The sequence below is a fragment of the Lithobates pipiens genome, unplaced genomic scaffold (assembly GCF_037356315.1).
Source record: "Lithobates pipiens isolate NorthernLeopardFrog02 unplaced genomic scaffold, aLitPip1_a1.2 Scaffold_8, whole genome shotgun sequence".
NCBI lineage: Eukaryota > Metazoa > Chordata > Amphibia > Anura > Ranidae > Lithobates > Lithobates pipiens.
In genome coordinates, this window is record NW_027507903.1 from 469,256,023 (window position 1) to 469,277,292 (window position 21,270).

Consider the following 21,270-nt stretch of genomic DNA (forward strand, 5'->3'; position numbering starts at 1 on the left):
TATGTACCAGCCTATCCAATAACCATATGATTTTTAAAGCGCATTTGCTATATAACTTTATGTGTAATTTTTTTGTAATAAAATATTTTTTATGTGAATCTAATGTGGTTCAGTCCTTCTTAGGTACCATTAAAGTCCATAAGCTTCGACTGTCTGTTTTTTAATCTGCCAACCGACCTCAGTCCACTGGGGATGAAAGCATTATTTCTGTGGGACTTCCTTAAGGGCAGAGTTTTCATCAACACCATGGCAACATATAATGTATATCCCAATATATACCCCAGTCTCTTACTACCTCCAAACCTCCCCATCAGGGTTGTTGATACAAATATTTTTATAGTAAAAATCCAGAATTACCTAAAAAATTATGATTATTCTGGTAAAAACAAACATCCTATTGCTATTGTGATGGCCCCTCTATGCCTTCTATGTGTTTTCTTCCTCCTATCTCTTCCCCCCCCTCTTCTCTTTTCTATTTATTTCCCCCTCCTCTTCTCTACCTTTACCGTCTGTTTCCTACACCTTTATGTTAGGAATATAAAAGATCCTCTGGATTGTATAGTGTTTTTCAACGAGTCTGTTATGAACATCTTGAATTGACTAGAGAGCCTTTCTATGTTGGCTTGGGATGTCACATATTTGTACGTTGTGTTTTCATTATGGCTTTGATTTAACACAATAAAAAATCATGCCATTGTTTAATGAGGATGGAGGTAAAACTTGCACAACGACATGATAGATACGAGGTCTTTCGTTTAAGGTGGGCCCCCCTGAATTATTAATATGAAAACAGATAATTTTAGGACCTTAATGTATAGCTTTGTGTCTGTGAAATTGATTAAGGTCTCTCTTATTGTCCTTATTATTTTTTTTTTGTGTAATTTTAAGGAAGTCCAATAGAGTTTTAGGAAAAATAATGTTCATATTAGTATTGATATAAGACTGGGAGGAAAGATACATAGGCATGTGTAGAAATACATATGACTAGACTTTATACATGGTTATGTTTATTGAAGAGGAAGTATGAATACTGAAGGATTTTTGTATTCTCCCCTTTTATCTTTTATATCATTTACTTCTTCCTTTCTTTTTTTTCCTGTCAATGAAAATTTAGAAATTTTTATAACATTTTTTAATTTGGCAAAACTGTGCCCGCACAGCCACATAATTCATTAACAGGAATCTGAAAAAACAAGTACTATTTGCCACTGCGGCAGAAGGATCTGTAGTTCTCAATGGAGCACAGGTGCAGTGACATTATTGCAGAAGAATAGTCTGCAGGAGTTTAAGCATTGTACTTGTAATCCACTCATTACTTTTTCATTGCTTTGCAGGCTCCACTGTAGAAAACAATAGGTGGATTTAAGCCGGGTACATACTGTACATACGGAAATTTGGCAGGTTCAGCAGGAACTTTTGGTATGTGTGTACTCCTCTCTGTTCAAAAGAAAGTGGTCTCTCACGCGTTCATGCTGGAAAGCCTATGGCTGCAGCTCTAATCTGTGCATATTGATGAGGAGCGAGTCCCCGCTGTCAGAATACAATAGTGTGACAGTGGAGATCCCACATCGCCTGTGTAGATGTAATTTTTTTGATTTTTTGTTCAACCCAGGGACTTGATAAAAGTGAACCTTTTTCTAATAATGACATTGCCAATCTGCTTAACAATGGTGGCCCATCCATTAAGGGCGCCCGAGCACCACCCCTCTCTCCACTCTACCCCCCTATTTGCAATGGATAGATTCATGCATAGAATAAATATATCACGCCTCTAGCCTTTTTCAGGGCACCGGGTGCATGAATTACAGCAGCTGTTTTTTTTAAGCACCTGATTAGAGCCAGAGGCTTTAATAGGCCACAAAATAGGGTGGGCTCAGGCGCTCCGATCCCACCCAGGTGTGTTACAACAGTGAATGAATATACCGTATATACTCGAGTATAAGCCGAGATTTTCAGCCTCTTTTTTGAGGCTGAAAGTGCCCCCCTCGGCTTATACTCGAGTCATCGCTGTCTGCCCGCTCGATCAGCGTGTCGAGCAGACAGACAGCGGCCATTCTGATTCAAAAGCCGCGCCTCCGGCTCCGCCTTCGCCTGTGATAGGCGGAACACTGAATTTCCCAGCAGCCTGTGTTCCGCCTATCACGGGCATCCGCTCATCCTCGTACTACGGACGAGGATGATACGACGTCCGTGATAGGCGGAACACAGGCTGCTGGGAAATTCAGTGTTCCGCCTATCACAGGCGAAGGAGGAGGCGCGGCTTTTGAATTTTACAATGGCCGCCGAAGAGGGCACGGGACGGAGGCAAGGCAAGGCAAGGCAAGGCAAGGCACGGCACCGCACGGGACGGGACGGGACGGAGGCAAGGCAAGGCAAGGCAAGGCACGACACGACGGCAAGGCACGGCACGGGACGGAACGGAGGCAAGGAGGCAAGGCACGGGACGGAGGCTCGGGACAAAGGTAGGCTGGACACACACACACACACACACACACACACACACACACACACACACACACACACATGGATACACACACACACAGGGATGGGTGGATGGATGGAGACACACACAGGGATGGGTGGATGGATGGAGACACACACAGGGATGGATGGATGGAGACACACACACACAGGGATGGATGGATGGATGGATGGATGGAGACACACACACACAGGGATGGATGGATGGATGGACACACACACACACAGGGATGGATGGACGGACACACAGGGATGGACGGACACACAGGGATGGACGGACACACAGGGATGGACGGACACACACACAGGGATGGACAGGCATGTCTCACCCTCGGCTTATACACGAGTCAATAAGTTTGCCAGTTTTTTTGGGGGTAAATTGGGGGCCTCGGCTTATATTCGGGTCGGCCTATACTCGAGTATATACGGTACTGTTTGCCGCCCCCCTAAAAAAAAAAATTCCCCCCCGGCCGCCACTGCTGCTTAATAAACTATTCCCAGAAAAAGACTTAACAATAACGCTACATGTAAAATAGTTTAATCATTCCTGCAACATTGCCAATATCATATATAAGCAGGTGTTCGAACATAATAAAGGATATAGCTATAACACCAGTGTATAAATATGGTTATTTACAATGACAATAAAATACATAACAATTTCAAAATATTAAAAATAATTTAAAATAGTAGCTACTAGCTAACATCTTTATTTTTAAGCAAGAAGACAGAGATCAGCTTCATACACATCGATTCTCTCTCTTCAGCTACTAATCTTAGTTAGCATTTTGTTAATAGCTTGTTTGACATGAGTCGTAGAACTTCTTCTTCTAGTCTTTCCTTGAACCATTTTGCGACGTTTTATTTCTCGGCATAGTTCATAAAAAGCATCAGTGATGTTTCCTTCACCGGTACATGCAGAGCATTCGTAAAAAGCGCAGGACAGCTCTGCGGCCAGTCTTTCTCCTTCTTCTGTACTTACTTGCCGTGAATGTGTCAGGTCTGCTTTATTTCCTACTAGAATAAAAGTAACATTTTTGGGTTTTTTGACTTCATCTAACAAGTTCTTAAAGTACATGGCATCTTCAAAACTTCCTCTGTCAGTGATGTCATAAACAATAACAAAACCTTCGCCCCAGCGTATGTGGCCATCTCTTTGCAAAGGGTCTTCCTGAGACAAGACAAAGTGAGAAACAGAAGATTATACACACTGCAAATGAAATAAAATAAAATAACTTATTCAAAATTACTTGAAATAAAAAACAGAGAGAAAACATAATTTCACCAATTTCATTCAAACTAGAATTTGTAGAATATAAGTTCTAGAAAAATCTGAGTTTGGCTGAAGAAGACAGCACTACATCTCTTAGCCCTTGTACACACGGTCGGAGATTCAGACGGAATGTGTCCTATCGGACCGGTTTGTCGGATAATCCGACTGTGTGAGTTTTCCAACTTGTCCGTAAAATTTACCGACAAAATGCTCCGATCGGACATACTCCGTTCATGTGTAGCCTACTCCGACAGACAAAGTGCCACGCATGCTCAGATCAAATTCCTAGACCAAAGCTATTGGCTACTAGCCTGAACGTAGTCCCGTCGTAACGAAATAACGTCATCGCGTTATGTACAATCGGATTTTCCGACAACTTTGTCCGACCGTGTGTATGCAACATTTTCGGACAAAATCCGTTGGACAAAATCCAACGGATTTGGTTGTCAGAATGTCTGACCATATGTACAAGGGCTCACTACAGTGGTCATCAACCCTGTCCTCAGGGCCCACTAACAGGCCAGGTTTGCAAGATAACTGAAATACATCACAGGTGATATAATTTGCTGCTCAGTGATTGCAGTATTCTGGTCTGCATCTCCCCAAGATAATACCACCGCCTTAGTAAACTAAAAACATTATGCCATGCAGAATGGGACTTTAGAAGTGCTGGAAACCCCCCCTCTCAGAATAAAGGTCAATGCATAATTGAAGGTAAAAAAGTATTTTTACATAAATAGTAAAAAAGACACGAGACATAATAGGGGTCTATCCCCTTAAAACATGAATAATTGTTCCTACACATAATATCAAAACCATAACAAACACCCCTGAAGGTGGAGTTCTCATGTAGTTAGTGGGTTGATCTATTATCTGAGGTGTTGCACCCGTGTTTTGCGGACACATTTTGTAGATACATGTGAGTAGACTGTTATGTATTCTATGGGCAAATCTATATGGGTAACATATAAAAATAAAATAAAGTAAATTATAAATGCTCATTGTTTATGGATTGTATATTATGTATATGTAGCGGTGCCCCCATGGGGTCGCTGCATGTTCTAGCTCCACACATCACCCTGCTTGGTCAGACATCCATTTCAGGCACACTTTCTCCAGTCAATAAACAGTCTTGCTTGTTTTTGTTGTTTTTATTAGGGGATTAAACTTGGATGGGGAAAAGGGACATGGGATGCCCAAATGATTAATCTTTCTTAGTTGAAATAAAGGTAGTTGAATCTAAATTGGCAGTCTCTCCTACTTCACATCACCTCCAGCACACTACTTGAGATCACTTGCTTTCCTCTACTGTCCAATTCTAGATTCCTGTCACCGCTAGCACATGGCTAGGCCTCACTCTGAATAAGTCCTAACATTTTCCTAGTAGCCATTTGCAGGCAGGGGTCTGCAGTCCCCTTAGTTGTAGAAACCATTTTAGATGAAAAGAATAGTTATGCTAACTGATACTTGGTGGACTACTGATCCCAGAAAGTCTGGTGCAAATCCTGCCAACTCTCCTGGCTGCAGTGACTTGACTTCACAACACCACAGTCTCTCCCTCTGGCTTCACATAAAAAATCCTGGCATGTCTCTCCCAGAGATTCTCACTGTGATTCTCACTCAGCGACCCCGGCATGGATCCCTCCTGAATGATCTGCCCAGCAGTGCTCCCCACTGTCCTCCTCCTGCTCCTGTTCCAGAACACCTCTCAATGACCTTGTAGAGAGAGGCTCCCTCCCAGCTCCCCAGCTCCAGGCCTGAGTCCTCCCCCCCAAAAAGGGGGTTCCCTCAAAGGCAACGACAGTCTAACACTCCATCATTCAGTTCTTCCACCAGACAACTCCTCCCACAACAGGCTGACCATGGGTATATATAGGAGACCTGCCCCCTGCCAATCCTAGTTGGGGATTGGTCAGGGCTCCCAGATGCACCCCATGTCACTCCAGCCCTCTGCCCTGCCTCCTTCCCAGAACCTTCTGGAAACAGAGGAGGCGCCAGAGAGATTAAGTACATCTCAGTCACCTGTTGCTACACTAAACCACTCCCCTACCCCATATCAAAAACAAACAGGCCTAGCTCACAGCTAGGCCTGCCTACATTTACCTGCACTGGCAGTACACAAAAAACACTAGCAACCTACCTACCTAAGGTAGAGGGTGCTACATATATGATCTTGTTTTTTCAGTTGTTCCAAACCACACATATCCCCTGAACCCTTTGACGAAGCCAATGCAGGCAAAACTCAGCACGGGACAAGTTATTCCCTGCTGTAACTTATATTAGAATAGTTTAATACTAGAAAACTCTACCTTCAGGGGTGTTTGTTATGGTTTTGATATTATGTATAGGAACAATTATTCATATTTTTAAGGGTATAGACTCCTAGTTTTTCTCATGACTTTTTTTACTATTTTTGTAATACTTTTTTACCTTCAGTTATGTTTTGACCTTTAGAGGGGGTTTCCAGCACCTCTAAAGTCCCATCCTGCATGGCATAATGTTTTCAGAATTTGAAGAATGTTTACGTATGCCTAAATCAAAAAAGCAAGTTTTCATTACCTTATATATTTTATCTTCTTTCATTTTTAATTGAATATAGATTTTATAGTTCACTAAATTACAGCACTGATCAGATAACCTTCCTGCACCCACATTGTTTAATAGATTTTCTTTATCATACATCACAGGACACAGAGCCATAGTAGTTACTATGTGGGTTATAGGCCACCTTCAGGTGATGGACACTGGCACACCCTAAGACAGGAAGTCCACTCCCTATATAACCCCTCCCACTACTAGGAGTACCTCAGTTTTTTCGCCAGTGCCTAGGTGTTGGTCACGAGTAAAGATGTGCTATGCTGAGCTCCACTGGAATACTCCTTGCTGGGGCAGACTATGCAACTGGATCCATCCAAAGTGTCTTTTCAGGCCGAATTGAATGCTACCCAGGCCTCGGGGTGGAAGAAACAAGGATTAGCCCGTAACGCTTCTCTTTTTAGAGAGCTAGACCCCGGGATCCAATGCTTTGGTTTTTTTCAGCCATAAAGTTTCCTGGCGGGGTGTTTTACTAAAGCAGGCTGAGCACTAATAGCAGCGGCAGTTGCTGGATTATTTGCTCAAGCAGTAGATGCAATTTCTTCTGGCAGTACCTCTGCATTTGTGCAGCGGGCTGGGATAGGCGGCGCTTCGGAGCATGCATGCTCCGAAGCTTTGATCAAAGCCTGATGAAGGAGCATGCATGCTCCGGAGCGCCACCTATCCCAGCCTATCTCCTGATGACACAGACTCCCTGAAGATCTGACCAAGGGCACTACAGCGACCAGCACTACCTCGACCATCCTGACCATCCTGAAGAACTTCATGGAATGGACTAAGCCACTAACCATCGGCCAAAAAGTTAGATGCTGTGAACCCTGTACTACAGCCCCATGAGTCGTGCCTATGGACATACGGATGAAACATTGTATATAAGATATGCCTTTACACCACTAATCTAATGTGAGTGTTTTTAAACCGTTTTTAATAAATTTGAGTAACTTTATTGCTGCACTTAGAGGGCGTCGTCTTTCTCTATTTATTGTTTCCTAGAGCTACTTCTTGCTTTAAGACTGGCAGCCCACTAGGGTACAGCTTGTACTATGGACCCTCCTCATGGACCACCTTGATGATCTACATAGACCATGAACCCCTTATTGTGGACACTGGTGTGTGGATATATTTATAACCCACACAAATAAATCTATATACGTTTTTTATATAGACACGATTCATTGTTCATCTAATATCTTAATATTTTAATTCATTGTATTATATATATATATATATTTTTTTTTTAATTCCCAGAGAGCGCCATATTACCCTACTCCCTCCTCTGCGTTGATCCTTGTGGCCCCAGCATGGCACAGAAGATCCTGGTATACAGAGATCATAAGGATGGCGGTTGGGGACCCATGGGCCCTACCACTACGTCCAGACCTTCTCTCGCAGGGTCTGGTATACCATCCTACCTTACAAACGTTAAATTTAACGGTTTGGCTATTGAGACCCATATTCTGAAGAAACGTGGGCTATCAGGTTCAGTGGTATCTACCTTGATTAATGCAAGGAAGTCAGCCTCCAGAATCATATATTATAGAGTCTGGAAAGCATATGTCTCCTGGTGTGAATCTAGGTGTTGGCACCCCAGGAAGTATGTCATAGGTAGAAGCCTTGACTTTCTGCAGATGGGGTTAGAAATGAAGCTGGACTTGTGTACTATCAAAGGCCAGGTCTCGGCCTTATCAGTATTATTCCAATGACCACTTGCTTCACATTCTTTGGCTCATAGATTTATTTGGGGGGTAACGCGGCTTAATCCTGCAAGAAGGGTATCAGAATTGGCTGCTCTTTCTTGTAAAGAGCCATATTTAATTATTCACAAGGATAAGGTGGTATGGCATTACGTCCTCATCCTAACTTTCTACCAAAATTAGTGTGGGGTGGCACAGTGGTGTAGTGGTTAGCACTCTCGCCTAGCAGCAAAAAGGGCTGCTGGTTCAAATCCCAACCACGACACTACCTGCCTGGAGTTTGCATGTTCTCCCTGTGCCTGCATGGGTTTCCTCCCACACTCCAAAGACATGCAGGTATGCTAATTGGCTTCTGTCCAAAATTGGCCCTAGTATATGAATGGGGACCTTGGATTGTGGGCTCCTTGAGGGTAGGGACCAAGTGTGCAATGTACAGGGATAGGGACAATTGTAGACATGCACAAAGGTTGAACTGGGTGGACTGGTGTCTTTATTAAACCTTACTAATTATGTAACTATGTCTAAACCAGGATATTGTTCTACCTTCATTTGTCATTTGTGTTGCCTGAAGGTCCTAGAAAAGGACAGGCAGCATCGAAATCTACTATTTTTAAATGGATTCGGCAAGTAATTGTTCAAGCTTATGGTTTCAAAAGGAGGATTACACCCTCTCAAATCAAAGCACACTCCACTAGGGCTGTTAGTGCTTCGTGGGCAGTGCATCACCAAGCTTCCATGATTCAAATCTGTAAGGCTGCAACTTGGTCTTCAGTCCATACATTTACCGGATTCTATCAGGTGGATGTAAAAAGGCATGGGTGTAGTGTGCTGCAGGCAGCAGTATAAGTCCTCTAGTCTCATGGTGCCCTACATTTGTTGTCCCTTCTGTTGTCTCCCTTCCTTCAGTTGGCATTGCTCTGGGACATCCCACATAGTAACTACTATGGCTCTGCGTCCCGTGATTTACGATAAAGAAAATAGGATTTTTATAACAGCTTACCTGTAAAATCCTTTTCTTGGAGTACATCGTGGGACACAGGGGTCCCTCCCCTCTTCTAATACATGTATATTGCTTTGCTACAAAAACTGAGGTACTCCCAGTAGTGGGAGGGCTTATATAGGGAGTGGACTTCCTGTCTTAGGGTGTGTCAGTGTCCATCACCTGAAGGTGGTCTATAACCCACACAGTAACTACTATGGCCCTGTGTCCCATGTACTCCAAGAAAAGGAGGGCAATACTATTGGTTGACTTTAACCTCTTTCCTCCCCACCAGGGCACTCACCTTTCCTTTATTCACCTCCACTAGGTGCTCTGCATTGATCAAGGTGAGAGCAGGGCATGTAGCCAAAATTAAAACAGTATCATTGAGTTTGGGCAGTATCAGTGATCCGTCACACGCGTACAGTCCGAAATGGAATGGTAATTTATTTTTGTCAATGAACTGCTTTATAAAAGATGAGTGAGTTTGAGATGGAGGAACTTGACTGGCCTGCACAGTCTTGACCTCAACCTGATAGAACACCTTTGGGATGAATTAGAGCAGAGACTGGGAGCCAGGCCTTCTCATCCACAGTAGTCCCTGACCTCACAAATGTGCTTCTGGGAGAATGGTCAAACATTCCCATAGTTAAAGTGGAAGTAAACCCACTTTTTTAACTTTTACCTACAGGAAAGCCTATAATAAGGCTTACCTGTAGGTAAAAAAAATATCTCCTAAACCTGTACGGTTTAGGAGATATTCCCCTCGGTATGCGCCGCTGACTGCAGCGGCGCATGCGCACAAGGGGGTTCTCTCCGCGAAAATCCGGCAGCGCTCGTCCGGCCGGATTTAAATCTCCCGCGCGCATGCGCGGGAGTGACGATATCGCGGCTCCGGCCACTCACAGCGCCGGAGCCGCGATACCCGGAAGAGACGCCGAGGGAGCATGTCGGCTTCCTCGGCGTGGATCGGGCGAGATGTCGGGGCCTCGTTCTAAGGTAAGTATTTCATAATGAGCTAGTATGCGGTGCATACTAGCTCATTATGCCTTTTGCTTTGCAGGTTTAAAAAAAAAAAAAAAAAAAATGCGGGTTTACTACCGCTTTAACAAGAGCTGACAGTGCTCATGGGTGATCCATCAGTGCCCCAGCCAGCCTCCAGTCAGCGCGGTACCGTTACAACCAGTGCTCAATGGCATATATACTGTTCAAAATATTTTTGAATAAACCGTCAACTAGCATATTAGGTGTAATTTGTGAGTCACTGCCATCACTGGTCAATATCGATCCCTCTAGCCCCTGATCGCTGTCAGCTCTTGTTGTTAACATTCTCTCCAGCATTCAATCCCATGCTATATGACAGCAGCACAGTTGAGCTGAATGTACACAAATCCAGCATAAGGTGGTTTTCACAGTCAACAGCGCCTGGAACTCAAGTTTAAACATTTCCATTGACACACTCCCAAACCTTGTGGACAGCCTTCCCAGAAGAGTTGAAGCTGTTATAGCTGCAAAGGTGTGGGACAACTTAATAGTGAACCCTATGGACTAAGACTGGAATGCCATTAAAGTTCATGTGCATGTTAAGGCAGGTGTCCCAATACTTTTGGTAATATAGTGTATGTTTTATAAATTTGTCTTGGCATAAGCTGTAAAGGACTGTGCCAGCAGGCAGGCAATTTAGATGGGTTTTACATTGTCATACAAGTCTATGTAAGGGTGGTTTCATACTGCGGTTTTCGTGCAAGTTAGCTGCACTCTCCCATAGATTTCTAAGAGGCCCTGTGGTTTTGGAGTGGTGCAGTTAACCTGCACGAAAACTGTGAGTTAGCTGCACTTTGCACAATCGCAATGGGACCGCACCAGGCAGTGTGGAGCTTTTGACGCAATATGGAATTACCTGTAAAGAAAAAGCCTTGAATCCTGACAAGTTTCACCTAACTGACATTAGCAGATAAACGCCTCCGCTAACACAAGAGCTTTGATTAGAAGCAGGATGTAAAATAATATGTGCCCTTTCATTGAGAGATCTCACTGAATCTTCCCAAGGACACCTGTTCCTGACAAAGCGTTCAATAGAAACCACTGAATGGAGCGTGGGAGGGCTGACATTGCTTATAACAAGAAATTATTACTGCAAAATGTTTTCTGGTTACAAGGGAAACATGCATTTCACTGACAGGAAGTCCCAAATTTTCCTTAATTTAGGCATGTCGGGACAGCATAAGACAGCCCATTCACTGAAATGAGCTGTCCTACACGTAACAATGTGCCAAAGTAGCTAATGCATCTTTTTTTAAAAATTTTTGGGCAGTGAGCCTCATGCATATTTGTAATGCACATATTGGCATGTTTTTCTGCTAGCTGTGAAATGGGGCAGTGGCGGCCTATCCATTAGGGACTGACAGGCGCTGTCCCCCTGATATACAGGGCTGGACGCATGGACTCCAAGGGGGGGGGGCATTTTTTTTAAAGCACGTGGTTAAAGTCAGAGGTTCTAAAAGGCTTAAAAAAAGCATGAGACCCATCCTCCGATTGGCCAAAATGAGATCCGATCAGATTGGCCGCCAGGAGGAGGAAGGAGGAAATGCTGGGGAATGGAGACAGCAGTCGCCCGGAGAGAAGCTGCCGTGGCAGTGGGTGGATTGTTTGCCACCCCCCCCAACAAAAAAAAACCAGCAGCCGCCACTGGATTGGGGTGTCATTAAAAACTGGTGTAATTTAGCATGCGTTTTTGGAAATATGCGCAAAACTGCACTTTTCTGTGCATGTTCCTGGAATGCGAAGGTGTGAATAGGGTCCCAGGTCAAAGCAATCAAAATCCCTGAAGCAAATCATATCTGGGAGATGGATTAACAAAAACGACCGCATAGTCATTAGGAGAGTTGGACTATGTACAGTATGCATACCTCCCAACTTTTTGATATGGGAACAAGGGACACCTATTAGCAAAAGTATGTAGGCATAGGACACACACCCTGCCACACCCCTTAAAGCAGAATTGCAAAAAAAAAACTGATTATTGAACCCACAAGTGTTTTTTTTTTACCCACTACTATTCCTTTATATTGGCTTTTGAAATTTAAAATTCAGCAATTGGATGAAAGGTTTAACACTGGGAAACACTTCTTAAAAGATAAAAAGTGCATTTTATATACAACTATATAGATCAGATCAAAATGAGGGACAAATGAGAAAGAGAGAGTGACAAATCATCCCAAATCAGGGACAGTCCCTCGAAATCAGGGACAGTTGGGAGCTATGCAGTGTGTTATAGCTGTAAGTTAATACTAGGGGCCTGATAAACAATCAGCTGTGCAACATTAACACATGCATGTTAAGAAGCCTCCATGCAGAGGACTTCTTTCTAGAGGGGAAGGGACAAGTGCTACCCTACAGGAGGTTGATTTTGCATCCGCCGGCCAGTCAAGGCCATTAGGGGACTGTGGCACACTCATGATTTCGAGGGACTGTCCCTGATTTGGAATAATGTCCCTCTGTCCCTCATTCCTCCTCATTTGTCCCTCATTTTGGTCTGATCTATATCAATGTATATAAAATGCACTTTTATCTATCAAAATGTATTATCCAGAGCTAAACCTTTCATCTGATTTCTAAATTGATGCATTTGTAAGTTTCAAAAGCCAATATAAAGGAATAAAAGGTAAAAATAGTGTAGCGCTTCTATGGTGATAAGTGTAATCAACATAAATTAAAAGGATAATCATATAACAGAGATCATATGAATAATATGGATGGGTGAAGAAAAAGTCCAAAAATGGGCACAAATTTCCACAATGCAGCTGGCACGAGGATGGCCGAACCGCCTCAAAGCAGGAGGGAGATCCCACTAAACGAATGTGTCCATGTGAATCAGCTTGTCTGTAAACATCAAGGAAGGTAGATAAATACTTCTTACCAACTCTGTTGGACTCACACAGTCGTATGACAGTTGAGTCTGAAAGGCTTGAGGTCACAATCTGGGACCAAGGAGTGGATCGAGGGAGGTCCGTCGAACTGGTGAGGAAACTCCAAACGGCTGTATGCCCGATGATGTATTTCACAGATGGAACATGAGGATAGTTTATAATCCAGCTCAGACGTGGCCCATTACACACCGATACTCCAATCTCCCCAAGATGGGGAGGAAGATGTTTGGGGGTTTAGACCAAAAAGAAGAAAGGGGAAAAGAAAAAAGGGCTCCACATGGTGCGGGTCAGACGGTATAAAATAGTAATTTATTAAAGTCAAAAAATTATTAATGACTTAGTGATCACAAAAAATGGAATAAAATGAAACTAAAAGCAAATAGGGCTAGCTGTTGGCACCCTACATTGCTTTTAGTTTCACTTTATTCCATTTTTTGTGATCACTAAGTCATTAATAATTTTTTGACTTTAATAAATTACTATTTTATACCGTCTGACCCGCACCATGTGGAGCCCTTTTTTCTTTTCCCCTTTCTTCTTTTTGGTCTAAACCCCCAAACATCTTCCTCTCCATCTTGGGGAGATTGGAGTATCGGTGTGTAATGGGCCACGTCTGAGCTGGATTATAAACTATCCTGATGTTCCATCTGTGAAATACATCATCGGGCATACAGCCGTTTGGAGTTTCCTCACCAGTTCGACGGACCTCCCTCGATCCACTCCTTGGTCCCAGATTGTGACCTCAAGCCTTTCAGACTCAACTGTCATACGACTGTGTGAGTCCAACAGAGTTGGTAAGAAGTATTTATCTACCTTCCTTGATGTTTACAGACAAGCTGATTCACATGGACACATTCGTTTAGTGGGATCTCCCTCCTGCTTTGAGGCGGTTAGGCCATCCTCGTGCCAGCTGCATTGTGGAAATTTGTGCCCATTTTTGGACTTTTTCTTCACCCATCCATATTATTCATATGATCTCTGTTATATGATTATCCTTTTAATTTATGTTGATTACACTTATCACCATAGAAGCGCTACACTATTTTTACCTTTTGCTTGTTGAACTTTGTTTGTTTTTGGTGTTGGCTGCTGTTTTGGCTGTTGTGGCTGTTTTTCTGTATATATTTGACTATAGCGCAGTGTTTTTTCCCCCTATTTCTAATATAAAGGAATAGTAGTGGTAAAAAAGCACTTGTGAGTTTAACCAATCTTATTTTTTGTACAATTCTCCTTTAAGGGGGTGTGGCAAGGAGTATGTCCTATGCCTGCATACTTTTGCTGATAGGTGTCCCTCATTCCCATCTCAGAAAGTTGGGAGGTATCAATAAAGGAGTTTTTTTTATCTGCCAAAAGATTTGTATTTTAGTGCATTCCAGTTCTGAGATTTACTCAGCTCTGACACACAGCACAGTCCTGTCTGACAGATCAGGAGATCATATTTTTATCTGCTACAATGACTGTCCAGTAAAAGAAAGAACAGACTGATGAGCTCATCTTTCTGTCTGGTAGCTTGTGCTGCTTTTTCCTTACCCAGTCTGTGTTCTACTGTAGAGAAAACTACAAAAGGAGGATACCAGGTCATATGGTACCTATACTGATTGCATTTAAAAAATACATTTGATAATGTATTAATAACTATAGAGCTGCATTCATTTTTGTCTTATACATCTGCCTCGAGCACAGCTTTAACTCAATAAATAATGTTTACCTGACCCGCAGTATCAAGTATTTCCATAGTAACAATTTCATCCTCCATTGTTGTCTGATGCCGATACGTTGATTCTTAAGACATGGGAGAGAGAAGAGACAAAGGCCATCTATGACTATGCTGCATGATATTGATTATCTCACTTGACGGTTTAATTACTTTTTTTTGTGACTTAAGGCGGAACTAAACCTACCAATTTAAAGCGAAACTAAAGACTCCATTACAAAAAAAACTGCAAACAGGCAGAGTCTTTATTGCAGAAGAAACTTGCAATGTCTCTTCTGCAATGAAATAAACCTACTTGCTTGCTCACAGGTCCTTAGAATGTACTCCAAACCACGCATGTGCTGCTCAGTTTATATTCCAGAACAAATCCTGTGTCGGGATGACTCAGCTCCTGTGCATGAGAAGTAATGCCATCCCGTGTGGGCCAATGAAGTCGCAGCCTGGCATCCGGAAGAAGCCAGGCAGAAGATCCCTGCACTCTTGAGGGACCTTGAACCATTGAAGGAGAGGTAAGTATTGTGGGTTTTAGTTCCGCTTTAGCTGTTTCCCAAAACAGTTAAATTCAAGGAATGCCTTGAATGATAAATGTTACTGTTACTAGTGTGCTTATGTAGGTTGTGAAGCCATCAAATGGCTGGTGTGATAGCTGACTACATGTGCAGCACCATGGCAAGTGCAGATCATATTGGAGTTAAAATAGCAGCGTATTTGGCTGTAAAAGATAGGAGAGCTTTGTTCACCTTTAATGAAGGTAATATAAACCGAGAGAATGCTGGCAAAAGACATCTGTACATTAAAGAATATCTAAAGCTGAAACACGGTTAAATGGTTAAAACCCCTGTTAGTTTTTTTGTCATTTTTGTACCATTGGGGACATTTTCCTTCATTTCCTGGCCAGTACGCACAACAGGAAGTGAGAGGAAATCTGCCATAGCGAAAAAAAAAAACCCCTGTCAGATAGCTGCCAAAAGAACAAGTATCAAGCTATTATTATTCTTGTTCCGATATTTACCCAAAATAGATTCCCTCACTTTTTCTCCCAATGTCAATTGGCAAATTGATTCAGCAATTCATAGAGGAGTTAGCAATAAGATAGAGCTGGATCAAATGAAAAGTCAGTCACATTGTAGATCTGGATTCATTGAGGTGTCAGCCACATTGTAGAGATGGATCCACTGAGGAATCAGCCACGTTGTGCAGCTGGATCCACTGAGGAGTCATCCATCCTGTTGCTGAAGAGTCAGCAACATTGTAGAACTGGATTAACTGAGGAGTCAACTACATTAAAGAGTCAGCAACATCGTAGAGCCAGATTTAATGAGGAGTCAGCAATATTTCAAATCTTGATCTACTAAGGAGTGGGCAACATTGCAGATTGGGATCCTCTAAGGGGTCAGCAACATTGTAGAGCTGGATCGACTGAGGAGTCAATAACACTGAAGAGCTAGATTCACTGAGGAGTCAGACACATTGTAGGGCTGGATCCACTCAGAGGTCAGCCATGTTGTACAGCTGGATCCAATGAGGGGTCAGCCACGTTGTAGACCCAGATCCACTGAGTTAAAAAGAATGTTCATTAGTAGAGAGATCAATCCAACTTTATTCCTATCACCTGGAGCAGCGTTACTCTTCTTGAATCAGAAAGATTTACTACCTACATTTAAAGTAGAGCTCCAGCCATAACTCTTCTTTCCATTTTGTTTTAACTTTTGATAAGTAGGAAAGGTTTAGAACATCTGTCAGGTTTTTTTTTTCCTCCTTGGGGAGATTTTCTCTCATAAAAAAACTGAAAAAAAAAGGTTCTGGCCTTCTATGGAAGTATTTTTTTTTGCTGTTAAGTCCCTGTTACAGAGATCTCCCATTACTTACTCTGCCTGTAATAGGTCAAGAAATGTGGGGTTTTCTCCCCAATCAGGTCACAGAAACGCTAGACAAAGTTTCAGAACCTTACCAGTTTTGTCCAAAAATAAACTAACATTTTGGCTAAAATGTTTTGTTTTTTTCAAGCTTGTAAATTTTCCTTTATTAATATGCTTCTAAATAGCCTATGTGTGCATGGACACATAGGCTAACATAGAAGTGTGTTTACAGGCACAAAAGTCAAATGCCTGTACAAGTAATGTTTAAAGGAGTTGTAAAGGCAGAAGATTTTTTATCTTAATGCATTCTATGTGTAGCAGCCGCCCCAGCACCCCCTAATTACCTACTTGAGCCCCTTCTCTCTCCAGCGATGTCCACTCAGCCATCCAGGCCTCTCCTCCTGATTGGCTGAGACAGAGCAGTGCCATTGGCTTCTGCGGCTGTCAATCAAAGCCAGTCAGCCAATCAGGGGAGAGGGGGGTGGGGCCAGGTCAGGGCTCTGTGTCGGAATGGATACACAGAGCTCTGACTTGGCTTGTGTGCTCCCTGTAGCAAGCTACTGGCTGAGGGGGGCACTCAAAGGAGGGAAGGGCTAGAAGCAGCAAAAAGGGACCCAAGAAGAGGAGGATCCAGGCTGCTCTGTGCAAAACCAACTGCACAGAGGAGGTAAGTATAACATGTTTGTTATTTAAAAAAAATAAAAAATAAACGAGCCTTTACAATCACTTTAAGCCCAGTTTGTATGAGCCCTTAAAGAGTGTGTTTACCTCATCTGGAGAGACAAGCCTGTTCACCTTGTTTTAGCCTGCAGGTCCTGGCTTCTCCCTTACATCCCGTTACATTGGTCCAGCTTGGACCTGTGTAAGTATGCATATTCTGTGTCTGTGAGATCCTTCTGGAAGCAGCTCATCATTGTAGTATTCATTACTACTACAGTGACCACCACTATCTTCCAGGTCCAAGGCCGAGTGGCTTCTCTGCTGCACAGTGAACACTGGTGATGACTTTGTCAGCTAGGTTAACTTAAATGTGCACAAAATTGATAATACACATTGAAGTGGCATTGAAGATTTTGTAGTAGTTTACAGTTCATACTTGCCCATCTACAGAAAGTCAGGAACTTACCTAAAGTGGGATCATACTCCCAGATGAACCTCTTGGTTAAGAACCTCACAACAAGAGCTGTAAAGACAAAATACTTAATACAGACAGTTCTTAAAATTAATGTGCAATTTAGAAGGACAAGAATTTTTTTTGACATGTCAGCACTGTGCTTATTGGTTATTGAGTAGCAAACAGATACAGACCACGTCAGGGTCAGGTGATCCTTATTTGACAGTATCTAGGAGGTCATAGATAGTTTCCTATCACTGATACCCACCACCATTGTATTAACCTCCTTAAGCAGGGTATACATTTATAGTTTTTTTTCTGTTCAACTAATGGCTGCGAGCTCTGACCATTTCACAGAAGCGGGTTGCTACCTCTGAAAACAACCTCTAGATATATTACCCAATTACACTTAGGGCCGGTTCACACTGCTGTGACTTGTTATGCGATAAAGTCGCACCCAGTTAATGCCAATGGAACTGTTCTAATTGGTGATATTCAAGTTGCTTTGGCTTAGAAAAGGGTTCCTGCACTAGTTTGGGGGGACTTCATTAGGACTTGCCTTGACTTCTGTTAAAGAAGTCATGTGCAAGCTGAGATGAAGTCACACAGGGATGCTGGCTTCAAAGTCACACAACTTTGAAGATCTACTGATGTGAACTGACCCTTCGACATAACTTTCTGTTACTGTCTCCACATGGCTGGATAGTACCCTTAGCTCTAGACCAGACCTGGGAAAATTGCGGCCCCAAGACCACATCTGGCCCTTTGGCTATTCCTGTCTGGCCCTTGATGCCTCCTCTGTTAGCATGCTTCTCTGAGCCTGTCAGTTTCCTCACTGAACAAGTTGAAAGGCTCAAAGAGGCATGCTGACAGATGTCCATGTGGAAAGCTGCAAGAACTTGAGGAGCCGATTGGTACAGTGGGGAGGCTCAGTTCTGATGGGAGAGTGTTGCCTAGATGTCCTGACACACTCTCGCCATTCTGATACCCAGCCAAGTTCAGTATCTGCGGAAATCCTCACTGTAACAACCTCAGATTCTCTCCTTCTAGTGCTTACAGCTCTGCCAGTTATCTTCCTGAACCTGTCAATCACACATTAGCAATAAGAATAGGAAATCGATGAATTAACCCCTGGGCCTGTCAGCTCCCTTACTCCTTTTACCAGCCTATCCCACACCAGCATTGTGACCAGCAGAGGACATTTCTTCGATACTGCTTCTAATAAGAATGAGTGTGCACACTATTTCATGTGCAGTTGTGCCTATTATTACTAGCGCCAGATAGTTGTCTGTATGTTCACATACTTGTGGACCTTCCCAGTCCAGTGTTGTTCACCTAAGGCTGCTGGTTTGATCAAATTTTTTTACTATAAACCAAACTTTGGTTTGACCCTCAACAACCGTACCAGTTTCTCATGTGGTTCCTTGGGAAAATGTATTTCTTACCCTGCTCTAGACTGGTCACAAATTTGCCTAACAATCGGCAACTTGCCACTTTAAATTGCTTGTTGCTACCAGGGAGTAGTCACCACTTGTGTTTTAGGCACTATACCAATAGTCTGGTGAAGACCTGGAACTTCCAGAGTTTGCACCCTGTTATAAACTAATTTGTGTTCTAATGATGGCTATGAACATCTATCTAGTAAACACAGGTCCTGTCCACATATGGTATCATTACATTAGATGTTTCAAACATCAGTATTTGACCATGGAGGAACTGGAGGCTACAATCCATGACTTTGTCATCTACAGCTGCAATGCTGCATTAATTGGTAAATAGACCGTTTGAATTTTAAGAGATGACATTGACATACATTTTGCAATTTCTTTTTATGTCTGCAAGCTTTTCCTGGGCTTCTTCAATTGCCATTGTTCAGTTTTTCATATGCTCTTCCCATTGGGCCCTGTCTACCATTTACTAGGTTTACCTTTCCCTGGTTTCACAAAGCACTAATCTTGCATATTTTAACTACTGATAAGAGAGCCATTCCTATGTACTGGCTATACATAGACCCACCATCTCAATCTCAGCTGCTGAATATCATTGCGGATATTAGGAGAATGGAATATTTCAAAGCTGTAACTGGCGGCCCTTTAACACAATTTAACAAACTTTTGGCCACTTGGAACCAATCTGAGTTTGTCTCCCTTCTTTCACATCGGTCCTTTGATGACCTAATCTTTTCTTCGGCTTTTAGCTTCATTGACTGTTAGAATTACTTATCTCTGGTGTGTACTTTATGTTTACCACAACCTCCTTGGGCTTATAGATGCTCACTATTTGACTGATCCGGGGTCAGGGCTGATCCTATCCTGGCTCTCGCATTTGTCTTTTACTTGTTGCTGTTGTGTTTTTGTTATAGCCATATGTTCTGACTTTGTGATCTCTCACTGTGCTTCCACATAGGAAAAGTTGAATCCATCATTACTTGCACTCTAAGTTGAGGGAAAGTTCCCTTATAGGAAAATAACAGTAAAACCCTGAGAGTATTGCAATTTCTCCTGCTCTATCTAAGGATGTGCATCTTGTTGCAGAGAAATATCTTCTATTCCTATTGGATGATGGAAGTCAGCAGAGCTTCCCCTCATTTACTTCTCTCTGGAGCAAATGTCCTTGTAGAGCACAACTTCACATACAAAGTGCCCAGTCAATATGCCCTTAGTAATTCAACCCCATTTTTAGCATGCCATAAGTGACAGCTTGATCAATTAAGCAGATTCTGACCACTTAATAACTTAGTCTAAAAAAGGAAATATTCAATGTGCACAAATGATAATTGCACAAAGAATAATTTAAAACAACTTGCAGAAATATGTGCTTTTTTATAAAATGATCATAATATAACCAAGAACTTACCAGATTTACCAACTCCAGCTCTGCCAAACACTGCAATCTTCACTTCTGTACTCTTTGCCATTATCACGGTAAAATTATTGATCTTCTTTAATCGTTGATGCAACAGTTGGATTTTAAATTTTAAGCTGACTGTACCATGTTTGTTCTCCTTGAACAGGTTAAATCTACAACCTATAAAGACACAAATAATCTTAGTAAATGCTGAACTATACTGTATGTGACAACATACTTGTAGGGTAAAAGGTCCTCCCCATGGAGACATCATGGGTGCCTTCTCTGTATCCATCAGATACAAATCAGGAAAAAACAGTAGCCAAACTGCAGCTCAGACCATTGACACACTAATGCTAAGTAGTCAGTAGTAGACTAATACAGAAGCAGTCATTTGCAGGTTAAATGTTTGCAGAGAAGATCACTGAACTGGAGGTAATTGATTTCCTCCAGCTCAGCAACCTGACTCCAGTCAATGAAGTCTGGGGCTCATTGTTTTCTTTCAGGAGTTTAAAACATCTCCAGAGAGAAAGGTGAATCCAAGGACCAGAGGATGATTACAGTGAATGGGGAGGAAGCCTTTGTTTGATCTGCAGCTGCGATGTTGCTGCACTTGTGATCAGTTATGACACCAGCCATTTGATGGCATGACGGTTTGGTTGAGAGCACAAGCACTTGTGACAGTTGACATTCACAGCATGCCTTCACTTCAATGTAACTGTTTTGGGTTTAGTTCATTTGTAAGTGCAACAGTGAGAAAGTCAGATTGGAATGGATGGAGTTGA

General features: G+C 42.5%; 1 protein-coding gene across 1 annotated transcript in view; it reads right to left on the reverse strand.

The window, feature by feature from the left end:
- Positions 1 to 3,003: 3,003 nt before the first annotated feature.
- RERG (RAS like estrogen regulated growth inhibitor) overlaps positions 3,004 to 21,270 on the reverse strand; it is a 43,179-nt gene continuing 24,912 nt past the window's right edge. The window contains exons 2-5 of the mRNA XM_077468581.1: positions 20,495 to 20,665; positions 17,651 to 17,707; positions 14,660 to 14,733; positions 3,004 to 3,652 (exon numbers count right to left, since the gene is read on the reverse strand). Coding sequence (XP_077324707.1) covers positions 3,245 to 3,652; positions 14,660 to 14,733; positions 17,651 to 17,707; positions 20,495 to 20,555 — 600 coding nt within the window. The 5' untranslated portion in view covers positions 20,556 to 20,665 and the 3' untranslated portion in view covers positions 3,004 to 3,244. The remainder of the gene's footprint in view (positions 3,653 to 14,659; positions 14,734 to 17,650; positions 17,708 to 20,494; positions 20,666 to 21,270) is intronic.